Source organism: Bos grunniens, chromosome 10 (assembly GCF_055505025.1).
Source record: "Bos grunniens cultivar Pamir isolate PY7600 chromosome 10, Bosgru_T2T1.0, whole genome shotgun sequence".
NCBI classification, from domain to species: Eukaryota; Metazoa; Chordata; class Mammalia; order Artiodactyla; family Bovidae; genus Bos; species Bos grunniens.
In genome coordinates this window covers 60684398-60704629 of record NC_141174.1, presented here as the reverse complement: position 1 = coordinate 60704629, position 20232 = coordinate 60684398, and the positions used below count along the sequence as shown (strand labels likewise).

Here is a 20232-nt window from a genome sequence, read left to right as displayed (position 1 = left end):
GCCAAATGAGTTGTGTGCTGTTTTTTCAACATCTTCCTTTTACTGATGAGAAAAGTGAGACACAGATATGGTAGGTAGATGGCTCACTCAAGATGAAACATTCAGTGAGTGATGGATGGAGCCAGGATTACTCAGTCTTATTCCAGCAAGTGAGCTGTTAATTTGCCACGCGTCAAAACGCTTGCTCCAATGAGTTACAATAAAACCTTGGAGTGCTTATAAGTGAACGTGCAGTCTTATGAAATGTGAGGATGATTCCTAAGAACTGCTATACAGTGACTTCCAGTGTATTCGACTTGTTGCTTATGTACGACTCTGCGACCCGTTGGACTGGAGCCCGACAGGTTCCACTGTCCAACGGATTTCCCAGGCAAGAATATTAGAGTGGGTTGCCATTTCCTTCTCCTGGGAATCTTCCCGACCCAGGGATTGAACCCAGGTCTCCTGCACTGGCAGGCAGATTCTTTACTGCTGAGCCACCAGTGAAGGTCAGTACCTACATATTTAGAATTTATTTAGTATCTATTACTACAAGACTCTAAGGAGTCAATAATACTTGATTATTTCAGCGTTTGTGTCTAACGGGGCCTCAGTACCAACTAGCTACAGCAAGCAGGCACTTAATAAACATATGCTGAATAAATTAACGTTCTGAGGGGTGAGCGGCCACATTCTCTTAAAGGACAGGGGCATTTATAGACACTGGCATGATTATTGTCTTCCCTCTTGGCACTAGTTTCACTTCAGTAACATCATTTTATAGCAAGGGTTAGGCAGCTTTCTCTGGAAGGGGCCAGACAGTAAACATTTTCCACAGTGAGACCTATCTGGTCTTTGTTGCAGGTACTCAGCTGGGCCTACTCAACTCTGTGGCTTACATCAGCAGCCACAGACAATCCTTAAACGAATTAGAGTGGCTGTGTGCCAATAAACTATGTACAGATGCTGAAATTTGGATTCGTATTTTTTATGAGTAATATAATTTAAATTTTTTTTCAACTATTAAAAAATGTATAATTATTTTTAACTTGTGGGCGCCACAGAAACACGTAGTAAAAAGATTTGGCCTGCAGGCTGTAGCTTGCTGGAGTACGTTTTAGAAATTTTTCAATTAAATATATATATATAATTTTATATATATATATATATATATATATATTCTCATTCTCTCCTATTCTCTCCCTCTCTCTGGATAACTGTCTCTGCCGGAAGTTGAATGGAAAAGGCAAACCCTCATAAAGCATTTGTGTACTAATACATTGATTTAAGTCACAGCAACATCAAGTCCGTGTACAAGAAGTCCATCGAGTCACTGGATAAGGTACAGAGTTAGGCTGTTCCGCCCACACAACACAATCGCAAGTGACACGAAATCAGGGAGTAGCAGGGCTGCGGAGAAGCGAAGGCACCACCCTGCCCACTCAGACCTCAAGCATCCCTAACTGGCGAGGCCACCCCGCGCTCGGCTTCCCGGGCGGGCTTGGGGACGGCGCAGCCGCACTGGTGCCGCCTTCCCACCAATCTCGACCCTCGACGCGTTCCGTTCGTGCGTGGAGGAGCCAGGCGGGAGAAGAGGCCGCTCCGTGGGCAGGGGCTGCGGCGCGCCGAGCGGCTGGGCCCAGCGACCGCGCGGATGGCGGACTCGCAGCTGTTCTGCGTGGCCGAGGAGCGCAGCGGCCACTGTGCCGTGGTGGACGGAAACTTCCTCTACGTATGGGGGGGCTACGTGGTAAGGGGAAGAGGCGGGACGGGGCGGACTCGCGCCGGGAGCCCGCCCGGCGTCTCGGCCCGACCGGCCGACTAGCCCCCGCCCACACCCGGCCCAGAGGCGGGGGCCGGTCCGAGGCCCGGGCCGGCGCCGTCGGCGCCCCGCCCGGCCCTCTCCTGTCGGCCGCTCTCCCGCCGCTTCAGGCTGGACGCCGAGCCGCCGTTGCTTGCACTAGGAAAGCCTTCAAAGCCCGCTCCAGGGCTCTTCCCATTCTCCAGTCCGCCGGGTCCTCGCAGCTGGCGGATAGCTCGGCTTGCCCAGCGCTCAGGCGGTTACTGCGCGATTGATGATCATTTTTAAATGCTTACGCAGACGCAAAAGCCCACCGAGGATGCCGTGCTATATTATTCCATAAATATTTCCTTATTCCCGCGGCGCGATTCGGAATCACTGAAGCATTTAAGTATTCTTAAGTAGTTTTTAGTGGCATTCCTTTACCAGTGGGTAATGACGAATTTTTTTTTTTTTCCTGAATCTGAAAACAGGCTCATATTAACAGTATGAATGTTAGACTTTAAAATTCTTATTACAGTGGAGGTTTGAAAATGCTTTGTTTCTATAATCGTAGGATTATAGAATCAAGGATTCTAAAGATGGAAAGCAGTTCAGGAATATATGCCGGCCCCTTTAGTTTAAGATTTAAGGGGGAAAAAAAAAAAAAGCGAGCCATCTGGAGTTCTGCTGGAGGTAAAACAGATATTTTTCTGACTGATTCGATACTGTTCTGTGACAGATGTAACATGACTTAATCGCTCAAAGAAATAAAGAACATACTGTGTATGTTAAATGATTCTCAAATCCAAGTTGGTTTTTGTTGTTTTGTTTGTGTGTTTATTTTTAATCTGATTCAGTGTCAGGATGGGAAAATCAGAACTCACATTTGAGTGCCTACTATACGTGGCGTGTGTTAGGAAATCTCATATTCCTAATCTTATATAATCCTTGTTAAATACACTATTTAAAAAATAAGATCTATGAGTCAGTAAGAGTAAATAATTTGAATGACCATTTGGCTACACGGGCAGCAGCTTCCAACTTAGATATATTGGATTTCCAAAGCCTATTTTTTTCCTATGATAAACATAAATTAGGCTTTCTTAAGGTCTAATAGTTCCACCTCGTGTTCTTGGTGAAAAAATAGTCTAGATATAATGATGGTTTTTGCAGAAGAAATATTTTTATTGTTTTGAGCTATACCACTTGAAGATGTACAGTTGTCAGACTTCAGGGCTATATTAATTCTTAGTGTTGTGACAGATGAAAAAAATCTCAAGATAGTAATCTGTAATATCTCATATGTGGTGACAATATAGATTTCTGTTGGGCCCATAACTGAAATGTCTGGAGTTTTTACATTTCATTTTATTCTTGAAAATTGTGTAATTGGTAAGATTCCAGGTTTTCAGGTGACAGTCAGTGAATAGAAATACTTCCTGCTACTGATCCAATGAGTAAATGCTATAAGAACTACCCTGGAAAGTACCACACAGATTTGGATCAAACCTACTTTTAAATCCAGGGATTGTCAGCACTTAAAATATGTCTAAGGCATAAGCCAAAGGAAAGAGAGAGTGGGAGGCAGAAAAGAAGACATGGCGTATCATGATGAAAAAGTAGAATCATTCCAACAATTGTTTTAGTCATATCCTTCTGAACAGCTAAAAGGCCCTGGAATCTAGAGATAATCCAGTAGTCAGTCGTTAAGAATTGTATTCAGTTGATTCCAGATAGTTTGTTCCAAACCCAGTTTTCCTCCTCATGAACACAGTGTGTGTTAAAATTAACAGAAGTATATCCTAAAACTTGAATGGCCCACATTTATCTGTCTAAATTATTATTACCCTATTATTGAACATCTTGTAAAATCCAGTATATCTGAAAATAGCCCTACCTCTAGAGGTAAGAGCAGCAATGCTGAAAAAAGTAAATTCTAATTGATGCCAGAATATTCTCTTGTTCCTAGTTTTTTCATATATTTTCCACACTACTGAAATTCATACAAACTTAAGTATTACAACTAGGAACATTTAAAAGTTGTGAGTAGTTTTTTCTAAATTTTTGAGAAGCACAATGTTTTAGCATGTTTACAGATGATATACTTTCCTCTTAAGGTTTTCATATGAACAGTTTTATTTGCATAATACAATTGATGTTAATACATTTTGCCCTAAACCTTTCCTTATACAAACTAGCTGCATGAATCTGTTTAACTATATGTTTCTGTTTTGGAAAAGGACTTAAAGGAAAGAAGAATCAATTTAGAAAATGTTTGAAAAGAATGAAAGTTGGAGGTTTACAGTACCAGATTTTAAAACATAACACAATACTGAAACAAATCAGTGATGCAAGTTAAGATAGCATGATGGAATGGAGAAGGAATTACATAAACAAGCATATAAGAGTATTTTGTATATAAAAGGCAGCATTTCAATTCTGGAAAAACAGTTGCTTATTCAATATGTTCCTGGGACTACTGGAGGAAAATGATAGTAGAGTTTAGGATTGATAAATATAGAGAAATTAAGCTATTTGATACCAGAAGAAAATTTGTGACTTGCAAAATTCTGAGTTGGGAAAAGAAAAACTGAATTGGGAAAAAACTATAAGGGAAAACGTTTGCTAGACCAAAGTTGTTTTTTAATATAAACGGAAAATTGTTTAATCATAGAGCAGTTAAGATCAAAGTTTTAAAAATTAAAATCTGTGCTTTTTAAACACCATAAAATGAGAAGGTGAATGACAAACTGGCAAAGTTACTTGCAGCATATGTCATAGACAAAAGTTCTGTAAAAATAAAGGTTGATATTTCTCTGAAAAATGAGCAATGGACATGCACAGAAATTTAAAAGGAAAGAAATAGATTGTGAATCAAAGAAACACAAATGAAAATTTTCTTTTCCAATTTGTAAATATTAAAAATTTTTTGAGAAGAGCGTAGGGAAATGAATTACTCATGCACTAGTAAACTTTTTTGGAGAGAAAGTTAGCAATGTGTATTAAAAGCCTTAAGTGAGTATTTCTTTAACTTATTTATTCATAGATGGTCACACAGACCATCCATATTATGTGGAGATGTTAATTCTTTTTAGATGGCCAGAATTTGAATCCCCTTCCTCTTGTAGTATCCCCCACTAAGTGAGTCTTGTTTTAGTTGTCTGAGTATTTATTTTAGTTGTCTGAGTACCTCCTACGTACCTTCATAGAAAATATATTCTGTAAAGATAGGAATTTTGTTCCCTATTATGTCCTTGGTGTCCTGAGTCAGACATAGCTCATAGTAGGTGCCCAATAAAAAAGAACCAGAGTACCAGGTTTTTTCCAGCTTCGCTTGCAGCTAGGTTCTGGGCAAGTAGCCTGGATGCTATTGGTTAGATGTATGTGTGGTAGATTTGGACTCAAGAATAAAGATGTAAAAATCAGGACTTAAAGAGGATTCTTAGCTACCCATAGAATTTGTAGGAAGATAAGGTCCCTGGCATAAAAGGCAGTTCTGCAAGCTGCTCACCAGCGACTGGGGCAGTTTGCACTTCAGACTGGTTCTCTGGGTTTTTAGGTCTTGCTTCTCTTAACATAAGCTGGTTCTCCAGCTTCCCTGATGATTCCATGAGCTACCTAATATTCATTTATTAGAATTTTATTCTTTAATTTAAAAATTTGAAATGGTTATACAAAAGGATATGTAAAATAACTCTTCATGTTGTACTTCCAGATTAAGAAATCAGCTAAAATCAGTACCTTAGAAGTTTCCTGTTTATCCTTCCCTGATTATGTTGTTCCTCCCACGCTCATAGGGTACCACTATCTTGAGTTCTTATTAATCACCATTTTGTTTATAGTCTTATCACTTATGCGTCTGTCCCTAAACAATATATTATTTGGTTTTTTAATCAGAGCATGGGTTTTCTTTCATGACTTAATTCTTTTAGTTAACATTGTGTGTTTTAGACTCATACCTTATTTGTATTCAGCTCGCGTGCACTTGCGTGGCTGTGACTGTGTTTGCTTAGTGTTTATTTTGTTTGGTCAGTTTCTATGCTGTGCAATTGTTAAATATTTTGAAAATCTCCCCTAGATTTATTCTTTGAATGTGTGTACTATATAATATTCTATTGTGTGAATTCACAGCAATTTCCTTATCTATTCCACTATTGATGTATATTTGAATGTTTCAGGTTTTTTTTTTTCTTTTTGGAATTGTAAGCAGTGCTACGTTGAGCATTCTTTGTAACATGTGTCCTATTATACATGCAGGGGGGCATATACATTCTCTGGGGCATATACCAAGGGATGGAATGCTGGGTTGCCTGGTCACACACTTCCAAATTAAATTGGAAACATCAGTGTTATCAAAATATTTGCATCAATTTACACCACCCTCACCAACTTCCTCCTTGTTCCACATCCTTGACAACATTTGGTACCATCTGGCCTTCAAATTTGCCAATCCAGTGAGTGTGATGACATATTTCATTGTGGTTTTTATTTGCTTTCCATGATTACAATACAGTGGAGTGTCTTTTCATAGCTTTATGAACTATTTGTGTTTTCTGTAAAAACACTGGTTTATGTCTTTTGCTCACTTGTCTATTGAGTTCTCTTTTACTGATTTATAGGAATTCTTTAATTATATAGTTGTATGAGTTTACTATGTCTTTTCAGTTTGAAGCTTCCCTGGTAGCTCAGTTGGTAAAGAATCCACCCGCAATGCGGGAGACCAGGGTTCGATCCCTGGGTTGGGAAGATCCCCTAGAGAAGGGAAAGCCTACCCACTCCAGTATTCTGGCCTGAAGAATTCCATGGACTGTAGTCCATAGGGTTGCAGAGTTGGACACGGCTGAGCAACTTTCACTTTTCTCAGTTTACAGCTTATCTTTGTATTTTCTTGATGATTATATTTTGTTCAACAGAGGCTTTTAATTAATGACATTAATGCTTTGTACTTTCTGCATCTTAAATCTTTCCCACCGTGGAGATCATAAAGTCTCCTATTTTGTCTTCTAAACAATTTTTGGCTTTGCCTTCCACATTTAATTTTTTTAATCTGAATTTTTTGTTTGGTTGGTTGGTTTAAGGTAGGGATCCAATTTTATTATATTTTCAATATGGATAATCAGTTATTCTTGTGTCATATATTAAATAGTCCCTTCTTTCCCTACTAACATGCAAACTCTGTCACGTGCCATGTTTGTGTCATCTGTTTCTAGGTTCTTTATTCTGTGAAGTTTGCTGTCTATTCTTGTGACAGAACCTCCCTCAGTATCTAAATTACAACAGCTTTACTAGAAGTCTGAATGTTGGATGGTGAAAACCCCACTCACACTCATCTTGTTCTTGAGGAATATTTTGGTTATTTAGGGACGTTTGTTGTTTCATATACATTTTCTTTACTACTTTTATTATAGTAAAATGTATAAAACATTTAATTTGTCATCTTCACCAAGTTAGTGTACAATTGGTGGCATTATATTCAGTGTTGTACAGTGTTGCCACTACCTGCTTTCCAGATGGTGCTAGTGGTAACGAAATTGCCCACCAATGCTTGAGATGTAAGAGAAACGGGTTCAGTCTCCAGGACGGGAAGATTCCCTGGAGAAGGGCATGCAACTGACGCTAGTATTCTTGCCTGGAAAATCCTATGGACGGAGGAGCCTGGCTGGCTGCAGTCCATAGGGTCTCACAGAGTTGGGCCTGACTGAAGCGACTTAGCATGCACCACTGTCTCGTTCCAAAACTCTTATTCCAAACAGAAATTCTGCCTCCCTCCCTTTTTACCCCAGTCCCTGCCAACTTCTAATCACTCTATCTTTATACATTTGCCTTTTTCTAGATATTTCATGTAAATGAGATCTTAACAATGTTTGTATTTGTGAGTCTGGTTTCTTTTATTTAGCATATTACATTCATGGTTCGCTTATGTTGCTGTATGTATCAGAACTTCATTCCTTTTGTGGAGAATAGGATTATATTGTATGCATATGCCACATTTTGTTTATCCATTCATCTGTTTTGGGGACACTTGGGTTGTTGCCATCTTCTGTGTATTATAAATAGTTCTGATATGAAGATTGGCATTACAAGTATCTGAGCCCCTATTTTCAATTCTTTTGGATACATAGGAGTGGAATTCGTGGGTCATGTGGTCATTCTACATTTAACTTTTAGAAGAACTGCCAACTTGCTTTCCACCATACTTCCTCATTTGTATAAACTTTAGAATCAGGTTGTCAAAGTACTCTATTAAGATTTTATGTTACTGTACTCAATCTTTAGATCATTTGAGAGTGATAGACATGTTATGAAATTGAGACTTCAGGTCCAAGTATGTAGTATATCTCTATTCAAGACTTTCTGATGTCTTTCAATAAAGTTTTGTAGTATCTTCAATATCTTATATATCTTTTGTTGGGTTTACTCTTGGCTTCTTTGTATTTTTTGTTGTTAGTTTCTTTAAAAGTAAATTTCTTGATTATCACTGGTATTTTGAAATACAACTAACTTGAATATTTTTTACTCTGGCAAACTTTCTAAACATACATTCATTCTCAGAATCCATCTGTTAATTGTCTTTATTTTCTATATGGAATCTACACCTGATGACAGTTTTGTTTCTTCTATCCTAATCTCATTCGAAGAGTTGACTCACTGGAAAAGACTCTGATGCTGGGAGGGATTGGGGGCAGGAGGAGAAGGGGACGACAGAGGATGAGATGGCTGGATGGCATCACTGACTTGATGGACATGAGTCTCAGTGAACTCCGGGAGTTGGTGATGGACAGGAAGGCCTGGCGTGCTGCGATTCATGGGGTCGCAAAGAGTCGGACACGACTGAGCGACTGATCTGATCTGATCCTAATCTTTATTCCTATTTATTTTTTTACTACACTGGTGGACCTAAAGTACGGTGTAAAACGAAAGCTTTTTTTTCTTGCTCCTAATCTCAGAGGGATTGTTTTAAACTATTAACCATTAAGTTTGATGATTGCTTAGGGTTTTGTTTGTTTGTAGATGTCATTTTTCAAATTAATGGCCCTTTTCAAATGAATCAGGTGCCCTTCTACCCAATTTTCAATTTTTGAATGTTCAGTTTCCAAGAGTGATTTTTGCATTATACTGAGATAATTATGTTTTTTCTTCTTTACTCGCCAAATGTGATGACTTATAAAAAATAGTAGTAATATTTGTAATATTAAATCAATGTTCCATTCCTTGGATTAAGTACAAGTTAGTTTCATATGTTACCTTTTATATACATCAACTGGATCCTATTTACTCATTACTTTTTAAAGCAGTTTTACATCTATGTTCAAAAGTGGTTTGGGTAGTATTCCTTCTTTTATATCCTGGAGTAGATTTTTTGGAAGATTTAATTATTTGTTCTGTGAGTGTTTGGAAGAACTCATCTGTAAAGCCATCTGGGTTTGGTACTTTGGGGGGGAGATTGTAAATCTCTGATTCAATCAAAACTATGAGATTATTCATATCTTCCATTTTTTCTTGAGTCAAGTTTCCTCATTCTCATTCTCTATCTTCCTCCATGTCTCTTAACTTCTTTTTTATATATTCCATCTCTCTGGGCTATGTTTCTGGATTAATAAGTTCACTAATTCTTTTTTTTTAGGGTAACCTTGACAAAAGCAGTTTTAGTGGAGTAAGTCTGAATTGATTAATCTGGGTTGATGCTGTAATGAGCAGTGAAGCAATGGAGAGTTGCACTGTAACTCAGTATGGAACCTTTGTTATGAAGGTAGCCGAGAAATAAGAGGAGTTGTAGAAGAGTTTTGTTTTAAGATGAGCAATACTAAGGCATGTTTGAGTACCAATAGGGGTGATCTACCACAGAAGCAAAATTTGATGATGTAAAAGAAAAGGGATAATTTAGGAGTGAAATCACTGAGCAAATAAGGAACTAGGGCCAAATTGTTCAGTTCTGTGCTCCATTTGGTTTTTTGCAACACCGCTTTTAAAGATTAAACGGACTTCTCTTTTTATTCATGAGATGAGCATACAGTCAGTTTAATAAGTATCATTCATGTAGCCATTCTCTTAAGCCACAAATATTCTATTTGTCCTGTATGTCCAAGTCACTGTGAGACTCTGGGAACAACAAAATAAACATGATCTATGCACTCATGAAGCTTGTATCATGGCAGTGGCGGTGCTGTGTGGATATGATACAGACAAAGGACTTGGAAGGGAAAGTACAGGATTTATGAGAGCATTTAACAGGGACCTTAATCTCTTAACCTTATTCTAGAAGATTAAAGAAGCAACAAAATGATTCCCAAAGAAAGAGTAATTAGCCAAACAAATTCTGGCAGAGATTGCAAGAAGAGAGAAGAGCATAGGTGAAGGTCCAGTTAGAAACTTGCATGGGTTTAGGAACGGAAGGAAGACTGGAACTTAATGACTAAAGGCAAGAACTTTGGAGGGATAGCAGGTGCCATACTGCACAGAATCATAAGAATTTTAGACCATCCTGAGACCAACAGGGAAGCACTGAAGGGACTTCAGCAGAAAAGTGACAGAAGCCATTTTCATCCTATTTCTGTTGTAAAGGTGCACTCATGTGGCTACTGTAGCTGGATGCCATTAAACCTTAGAGTCATACAATTAACTCCCTTTCTTAACAATTATTTACCTGTCCATCAGTCAGACATGGTTTCCTCAGTCAGAGTGGAAGTTTCCTTGGAAATATTATGATGTTTTTCTGCTCTGAGTGTATGTGTATGAGAGTGGGGGCGGGGGAGAGATACAGACGGACAGAAACAGAGATGGAGTTAGAGACATAGACCTAGTAGTCAGGATACGATTTTAAAAATTTCACTAATAGAGCAAGGAGGATATTAACTAATTCTACTTAGCATATTAATAATTTATACATCACACAGAAATTCTTAAATTGTTATACATTTAATTCTTAGATATTCTTAAACATCTTTTGCAACTAGCTATTTTTGAGTTATTTTATAACTTTTAAGTAATCCTGACAGATTTATGTAAGGATTTGTTTTAACCCCTAGGTTTTTAACCTTAACATAAAGAAAATTGTTATTTTATTCTTATTTCTCTTTTCATGATAAATATCAGAATGTACTGTATATATTATCATCTTCTGTAGAGATTATTCGTATTCGGAGTTGGCATTTTGACTAGCTAAATTTATCTTGATCCTTAGATTCTATATTTAATCAACATCTAACACTATGCCTTGCACATAGTAGGCACTCAAAAAACATGTCCAGTGAATCAAGGTATATTATATCGTGCTCTTAATTATGGGAGAAGGCAGTGGCACCCCACTCCAGTACTGTTGCCCGGAAAATCCCATGGATGGAGGAGCCTGGTGGGATGCAGTCCATGGGGTTGCTAAGAGTCAGACACAACTAAGCAACTTCACTTTCACTTTCCACTTTCATGCATTGGAGAAGGAAATGGCAACCCACTCCAGTGTTCTTGCCTGGAGAATCCCATGGACGGAGAAGCCTGGTGGGCTGCAGTCCATGGGGTCGCACAGAGTCGGACATGACTGAAGCAACTTAGCAGCAGCTCTTAATTATACTTCATAAAAGTTTCCTTTCTTAACTCCTCCCTATAGCTCTTTTTCGATATTCCTTTTCTTTCTGGATTCTTAGTCTTCAGTATTCTGCTCTAATGTTATTGTTTTGCTGTTTTCTCTTTCTTAAACTTCCTTGGAAAGTTTAATGGCCCTCAGTCTTTTTCTGAGACTCATGTACTTGGTAATTTGTATTTGCCTACTTTCTCTTAGAAAATGTCTCTCTTCCCCTTCTCTTTTGATCTAACTTAGTTTCTATTGAAAAAGCCATCTTTGAGGCTGTTTATTGCTTTTGTCTTTTTCACTATTTTCATTGTGGTTTTCCCATCCTGAGCAACTATTTAGTTGTTACTTTGTAAATAATAAACATAATTTTATGTATTCTGTGTTTTTAGTCTATTGAAGACAATGAAGTATATTTGCCTAATGATGAGATTTGGACCTATGATATTGATAGTGGGTTGTGGTAAGTAATTTTACATTGCGTAATGTCCCATCTTAGTATCTGTTATAACTGTTGTCATAGACAACAGGAGATTTGAGACCATACTCAGAACATACTGCAATATTCTGTTGTCTCCCTTTCCTTTTCTTTCAGTGCTTTATTCCCTCTGGATGTTTCTCTCCCCAAATCCCTTCCCCTCTTCATTCCTTGTCCTTTACCATTCTGAAGACTTTGTTTTGTTCTACTCTTTCCCAATTCTGGTGACATGAGAAGATTTTGTAACTTTTTTCTTCAGTAGGTTGAAAAATCTTTACCATGGATCTTCTTAACAGTTTTTAGAGTATTGGCTACCATGATATCTTAATTGTAATTGTTAGTGGCAATTTTCATTGAAAAAGTACTGATGGAGTTGAAAAGGAATATAATTTGCCTTTCTGGAAAGTTACGGAATTCCACGTTATTCTTGCTGCAGGACAATGCACCTCATGGAAGGAGAACTCCCTACCTCCATGTCAGGAAGTTGCGGTGCTTGCATTAATGGAAAGCTGTACGTTTTTGGAGGATATGATGACAAAGGATACAGCAATCGAGTAATTTTTTTTTTTTTCAATTCAGGAGTGCAGAAAAATGTAATGTTTAATGTGTCACTTCATCTCACAAGTTTACAAGTATTTTGCAAAGAAGACATGTAGAAAAGCTTGAGCTAACTGATAAGATTTTAAAAGATAGAGTGAAAATGCAGCATACCTGCTCCTCTCTGGTCCCAGATCCTTCTGCTTCAGAATTAACTGCTTACTTGGTTGATATCCATAGGGCAAGAACAAGAAGGGTAAAGATTCATTTCAGTGTGTTTCATATACCATTTTTGCTTCTAAAACATAGTCCCATTTTCATGAACTCTACAATTAAAATTTTTACATTTAAAAAATAAAAAGTAATATTATTAATTTTGGATCACCTATCCCTGTGACATATATTTAATTTTCCGATGCCCTGTCTGTTAATAGTATTCTCCTCTTTTAAAAGCTTTATTTTGTTAATTTGCGAACAAGAGATGGAACCTACGTTTGGGAAAAAATCACCAACTTTGAAGGGCAACCACCCACACCACGTGATAAACTTTCCTGCTGGGTATATAAAGACAGGTAATGCAGCAAAACCACCTCATTAACTGCATTCAAGTAAGGATTATAGCTTGTGTCCAAAACAGAGGAAACCTGAAACTCTGAATTTTTTTCAAGATATAATTACAAACTGTTTTGACACCGATGGTAAAGGCAGTTTTGAATCCTAGATAAGAGCCAGGTCATAAGAATAAATATGGTGGAAGCAACTATTTGTTTTTTTAAAATTAATTATTTTATTAGTTTTCTGGATAGTTAATACAGTCACGCAGTTTAAAAATCAAAACCATATTCAAAAGTCTGGCTCCCGTTGTTGCTCCCATCCATCCTGTTCTGACCCCTCCAGATGCACAAATAGCTACTTTTATCAACATATTTTGTATTTTTATAGCAGTGGTTCTCAAACTTGTCTGCATAGGAATAATATAGGGATATTGTTTTTTAATGCTGTGAAGCCCAGGTGATAGCCTAGACTAACTAAATTATAATCAATGGGAGTATGATTTTTTTAAGTTCCTCAAGTAATTCCAGGGTGCAGACACGTTTGGGAACAATTGCCCTCTGTTACTTTAAGCAAATAGAAGCAAATACATATGTATGTATATATGTATGTATGTATATATCTCTCTGTATATTTATCTGTATCTCTTCTGCCTCCTCTTTACACAAACATCTGTGTACTCTACAGTATTCTGTGCCCTACTGCTTCTTTTAGTCTACACTGCACCATGGAGAACTTTCATTTTTCTGTATCTCTAGTTGGAAAGCTTGTTTTTTTGTTTTTGTTTTGTTTTTACAGCTGCATAGTAATCTCCCATGAGGATTATTTAACTTTTTCCCGATAGATGAAGCAACACTTAGATTATTTCAATTCCCATGCCATTACAAACTATGCTTTAATGAATATCTTTGTGTTTATATACATATAATTGCAGATCTATTTGTTGGATAAAATTTCACAATTTGATTTCTGGATCAAACAATTATGCATTTATAATTGTGGTAAATGTTTATTTTGCTCGGGCTGATGTAATAGAGTTCTATAAGTTGAATGATTTAAACAACAGAAATGTATTTCCCTGGTTGTCAGTGGTTAAGACTCTGCACTTCCACTGCAAGGGTCACAGGTGTGCATCCTGGTCAGGGAACTAGGATCCTGCATGCCATGGGGTGTGTCAAAAAATGTATTGTCACATAGTTTTGGAGACTAGAAGTCTGAGATCAAACTGCCAGCAAGGTTGGTTCATTCTCTGGATTTTCAGGAAGAATCTACTTCATGCCTCTCCCTAGCTTCTAGTGACTTGTTGGTAATCTTTGGTGTGTAGAAGCATCACTCAGATCTCTGCCTTCATAGTCACGTAGCATTCTCTCTGTACTTGCTTGTCTTCCTCCAAATTTCCCCCTTTTGTAAGAATACCAGTTATATTGAATTAGTGCCTACCCTAATCACTTCATCTTAACTTGATTGCCTCTATAATAGGGGTCCTCATGTCTCTGCCAAAATTACCTTGTTCTTCCTGAACTTTGTCCGCCTTTTACAAATTGGTCTGTTACTATTTCTGTTAGAATTACTTTAAAGGCCAGGTCTGCTGTTGCTGCTGCTAAGTCGCTTCAGTCATGTCCGACTCTGTGCGACCCCATAGACGGCAGCCCACCAGGCTCCCCTGTCCCTGGGATTCTCCAGGCAAGAACACTGGAGTGGGTTGCCATTTCCTTCTCCAGGCCAGGTCTACTAATTCCAATATCTGGGCCACCTTGAAGTCAGCTTATATTGAATCTTTCCTCTCTTGATCATGGGTCACTTTTTTTTTTTTTTGCCTTTTCATATACCTTCTAATTTTACATCATATGACAGCCATTCTGTTTGAAAGAACAGTAAGGGTTGTAGTAAACAATGCATCTCTCCAGAAAAGGACATGCCCTTTCTTTCTTTTTCAGGCTGCTGGAGTGGACTTTAAGGCAATCTAACCTGCAGTTGGCCTGTGCTTAGGCTTTGTTGCAGCTTTAGTTTCTTTCAGTTTTAGCACTGGCTTCAAATGTTCTGATGCAAGATCAAGACTTTTCTTTGCCCCACATTTTGAGCACTAGGGATTGTGTAGAGATTTTGAGCTGGGCTTCACAGCCATGTTCCTACTTCTCAGAACCGTGAGAGATCCCTCCTTGTTTCATAGCCTAATTGGTAGGTATTTAGGTTGCTAGGGAGTTCTCTTTGCTCCCCAATCCCACTTAATACTTTCTGTACCTTGAGTGATCTCTTTAAGCATTGGATGTCCTCCCTGACCTTTTGCGGGCAGCACTCTGAGGTGTTTCCTTCAGATTTCCTGTCCTGATCCCAAACTTTAGAGTTGATAGCTTAGATTGCCTCAAGAAGAGTTGCTCTGCTCTCTGCTGCTTCATACTCTTGGTGACTAACCCTAAGTCCTCTCTGAAGATTATGTGAATACTTTCTGAATAGATTCAAACCCCCTAGGTGACTGAGTCTCTTAAGGTTCTAATTTGCTGTGCTAGCCTACATGTGACTATTAAAATTTTGGCTGGCTTCTTTTCCAAACCCTGTGTGTGCCAGGTTCTTCCTCCTCCTGCTGTTGCATCAAGGATGAAAGCAACAATGGGTTTCTCTCTCCTACTGCAGGCTCATCACTTTCTGGAATTGTTCACTCAGGTCTCTTTGTTCCCATAGCGGTTTGATTTTTGTTTTAATTATGGTTTTGTAGTTTATATGGCTTGTTTAGGTTGTGAGAGAAATGATGTCTTTCAACTTTCTGTGAACAAGCTGAAAGCAGAACCCCAAAGTGTGTCTTTTGTTTTGTTTTTCAGATTAATATATTTTGGTGGCTATGGGTGTAGGAGACATAATGAACTCCAAGATTGTTTTGATGTTCATGATGCATCTTGGGTAAGAGAGTAATCACTGTTTACATTTTCCTCTAATTTAGTGTCTCCTTAAAGTTTTTAGAAATAATGAGCCCAGTCCTTCTCATTTTAATTTGCTATAAGTGATGCTATGAAAAAAAAGTGTCTTTTCTCTCTTTTGAATTTGGGTTCAGTTGCAAGAGATTCTCTCCCCTAATGGTATCGGCCTTCATTGCTACTGGCAGAGTAATTTCTTTTCTGACGTCATAAATCACTTAAAGATGCTTCTAGTAGACAAGTAGTGGCTTTAGCACAACTTGAAAAACTTTGTTCATAGGTAACCACAGTGGCTGTTGCTGACATACACCTCCTTTTAGGTACGTCCGCCAGAACTATTCATAGCTCAGACTGGCTTCTGTATGACAGTGAGTAAGTTGGTAGTGATACTGCTTTTTTCTACTTATTCTTATTGGCTAGAGAATAAACTATTATATTAATGAAAGAAGTCATGACTTACAAAAATGAAATCTTTTAAAAGATAACTTTAAAAGCCATTGATCTTCCCACCAAGATACACAGTAACCTCACTTTTACCTTCTACTAGCGTATTTTATTATTGTACATTATTAATGTAAAGATATATGTATATTTCATGCATATCTCTTTGTATATGGGTATTTAAAATTTCTCCATAGGCTTTACTTAGACTATGTGTGAAATTAATATATGTTAATAAAATTGAATGGTTTTAAGTGATAAAAGTGGTTTACATGGTTTTTGAGTTTTTAAAATGAAGTATCTTTTAAGTTTTGCTACTTACAGTATTACTGATAATTTTTAGTAACATAACTTCCTACTAATTATGTCTAATTATTTTTACTCATCAGTGAAAGCTCTCATTTTTTTTCTCAACTAGTATAGTTAGGCTAATGAAGTTTATGGTGTACAGGTAGATTTTTTTTCTAACTATAGGCTAATGTTAGCCTATAGTTAGGCTAATGAAGTTTATGGTGTACAGGTAGATTTTTTTTCTCTTAGATTCTGAACTAGGTAAATTATTTAGTTTATTTGACTTGTTTGACAAGTCCTAATGAAAATGAATGATATAGTCCTGACGTATAACACAAAACTGGTGCAGAGGTAAGCTTGAGTAGTGATAGAAGATTTCAACAATGCGGAAGATACTAAATACAGTCTAACTGCTAAATCTTTGCCTTGCCAAGTCTTCCTAGAAGACAAAGGAGAGTAAGCATACATTTAATGTATAAGAATAAGCTGCTTAATTAAGTGAATAGAATTCTTTTACAAACAGAACCACTGTTCCCTAAAGTTTCTAGCAGCAAAGATTAGAAATTTGGCACATGTACTTTAGGAAAACAGATTTTCAAATCTAAATATCATTCTATCCTCTGCAATTTTCAAAGAGATAATCCTTTGAGAGGATTGGAGGATTATCAACAAGTACAGTGATGAATCATGCAAGCAATGCCATGAGAAGAACAGTTGCTAGATGATGCTGCTATAGCCTAGGGATCACACTTTGTGAGCCACTGGTGATACGCGTTAAGTTTATAACTATCATCACACTTGACTCTATTTCTGTAAAAATGTCTATTAGTTCACCAGTAAATATGCAGTGAAACTATCATACAAATCTAAAAGTCATTAAAAACTTTTAAAATATTTAAAAAATTTATGTTTTAGGAAGAGCAGATATTCTGGGGATGGCATAATGATGTTCACATATTTGACACAAAGACACACAGTTGGCTTCAACCCGAAATTAAAGTAAGTATTGTGAAAAGTTACCTTTATGTTTTTATATTCATTAACACTTTTAAAGTGAATTTCTTTTACTAAGTTATTGGCTGTTAGTAATTGAGTTTGTAATCATATACAAAGGGGTTCTCTTGAGTGCAGTCACTTTTACTGTTTTTTTATCACATATTTTTCTTCAGGTTAAGGTTTTCTAGAAAAGCCATCATCATTCTTTACCCACAAGTATAATGCCCTGATTTAATGAAGGCTCTTTTTAAAAGTCCTTTTGTAACAAAGTTCATGATTTTGAAAAGCTCATGTTTCATAAACTCATGAAATCCTAATACTCTTTCACGTGCTAGTGAGCAAACACAAATTCACATTAGTTTAAGCCATAAAGAATTCTTGCATAGCTGGGAGGTATATTTTGAAGTGGCTCACACAGTGGAAAAGCTGCAGGGACCAGGGCCTTAGAAACTGGAGCAAGTTACCCAACCTCATCACAATATTTCCATCTTTCTATTGGCTTCTCCCTGCTTCTCTGTGTGCTAGCTTATTCTGTCTGCTGCAGATTGGCCAGCTCATTTACGAGGGAATATGGCCCTGCCTCTACCAGCAGTTCTTTCTGTTGGTGCTGTATTTTCTCAATGTCTGTATCTTCACCCTAGAGAAAGGACTCTGGCTCTACTTAGGTGTGTTCCTCCTCTATATCAATCCCCGTTGCCAAGGGTATGATTGGCCAGGCCTGAGTCTGAGACCTGTCCCTAGGGGAGCAAGGTATTGTGATTGGTCAGATCATTGGAACTGTGCAGAATAAAATACTGAACAAAATTTTTGTTCGAATTTTTGAACAAAACCAAAAATTTGGTTCAAATTCTATTCTCTGCAATTTTAAAAGAGAGGAGAGAGGATTTGAGAGGATTGGAGGATTGTCAACAAGTACAGTTATGAGTCATGCAAGCAATGCTATGAAAAGAACAGTTGCTAGGTGATGCTGCTATAGCCTAGGGAAAGACCAAATTTTTGTCCACTAACATGCATGTGGGCTTCCCTGTTGGCTCAGCAGTAAAGAATCCACTGACAAAGCAGGAGATACAAGTTTGATCTCTGGTTTGGGAAGATCCCCTGGAGAAGGAAATGGCAACCCACTCCAGTATTCTTGCCTGAAAATCCCATGGACAAAGGAGCCTGGTGGGCTCTAGTCCCTGGGGTTGCAAAAGAGTTGGACACAACTTAATGAATAAACCACAACATGCATATATGCATAAAATTCCTTGCAGTTCAGCTTCTGTAAATGGAAGTGAGGGAAGTTCTATACAAAATAAAAAGTGTTACAAGGCTTGACACATCTCAGCATCCTCTTTTTCCTAACAGTGGCTTTCACATTTCCAATGTTCTTCTGTTCTATTCTAATTTTGGAACTGATCAACTATCAGTCAATCATATTTGTTGATGGAAGTTTCCTGCAGTCAGTATTTGAATGTTAACAGGGAGGGAGGAGGGAGGAGAGTTCAGGATGGGGAACACGTGTATACCTGTGGTGGATTCATGTTGATATATGGCAAAACCAATACAATATTGTAAAGTTAAAAAATAAAATAAATAAGATTTATGTGTTAATGAAATAAAAGCATCTTGTCTCTCTTAAAATAATTTCATATCAGTAAGCAAGTGGAAAGAAATTTTATTGACACTGGATCTACTAAAACTCATCCTAGATCTCTTTCAGGCTTCTTAACCCTTTGCTTCCTTAGAGAATAAGCAAGAATCTGGAGCTACTGCACACATAGTTTTAGAATTGGATCAGTGAGCTGAGGTAGCTTATAGGAAGTTATTTGGGACTTCAGGTCTTTCTGTGACTGTCTCTCCTTACCGTAGTTCGTATCCCTTCCACCCTTCTGTGCCAACAGCCTAACAGGCATGGGACACTTTTAATGTTGGACAATATTTTCACTGTGACCTCTCTGATCATTTCTTCAGATATGTTCTTCGGTTCAGTTCAGTCGCTCAGTTATGTCTGACTCTTTTTGACCCCATGGACTGCACCACGCCAGACTTCCCTGTCCATCACCAACTCCCAGAGCTTGGTGATGCCATACAATCATCTCATCCTCTGTCGTCCCCTTCTCCTCCTGCCTTCAATCTTGCCCAGCATCAGAGTCTTTTCCAATGAATCTGTGCTTTGCATCAGGTGGCCAAAGTATTGGAGCTTCAGTTTCAGCATCAGTCCTTCCAATGAATATTCAGGACTGATTTCCTTTAGGATGGACTGGTTGGATCTCCTTGCAGTCCAGGGGACTCTCAAGAGTCTTCTCCAACAAATGTACTCCAACAAAGAACTCTTACATTGTTTATATTCTATCTGAAAGTTTTTCTGATATGGTTGCAGCTAGAATCTGTTTTATTTTCTAGAGACTTGCTTAAATTAATTCATTGTTCCTAAATACCTGCATCAAAGTGCAAGGTAACTTGGTACAGTGTAACAGTTACTTGTTTTGAAGTTGAAGAAATTGGATTTGCATTCTAATTGTGTCATGAAAGAGCTGTGTACTTTTAGATAAGCCATAGAGTGTGACATAGGCTTCCCAGGTGACCCTAGTGGTAAAGGACCCACCTGCCAATGGAGGAGATGCATTGGTTATTAATACTTAAAGAATCTGCCTGCAATGCCAGAGACCCAGGTTCGATCCCTAGGTCAGGAAGATCCCCTGGAGGATGGCATGGCAACCCA

At 37.9% G+C, this 20232-nt stretch overlaps 1 protein-coding gene across 2 annotated transcripts in view; it reads left to right on the top strand.

Annotated features, from left to right (window-relative positions):
* The first annotated feature begins 1242 nt into the window (after positions 1-1242).
* KLHDC1 (kelch domain containing 1) overlaps positions 1243-20232 on the top strand; it is a 40782-nt gene continuing 21792 nt past the window's right edge. Inside the window, exons 1-7 of one of the 2 annotated variants that reach the window (XM_086321629.1) lie at positions 1243-1729; positions 11717-11787; positions 12239-12356; positions 12793-12911; positions 15708-15786; positions 16121-16168; positions 17448-17531. In XM_086321629.1, the coding sequence (XP_086177755.1) occupies positions 1634-1729; positions 11717-11787; positions 12239-12356; positions 12793-12911; positions 15708-15786; positions 16121-16168; positions 17448-17531 (615 nt within the window). In that variant the 5' untranslated portion in view covers positions 1243-1633. The remainder of the gene's footprint in view (positions 1730-11716; positions 11788-12238; positions 12357-12792; positions 12912-15707; positions 15787-16120; positions 16169-17447; positions 17532-20232) is intronic. The other variant, XM_086321630.1, reaches the window with a different exon arrangement.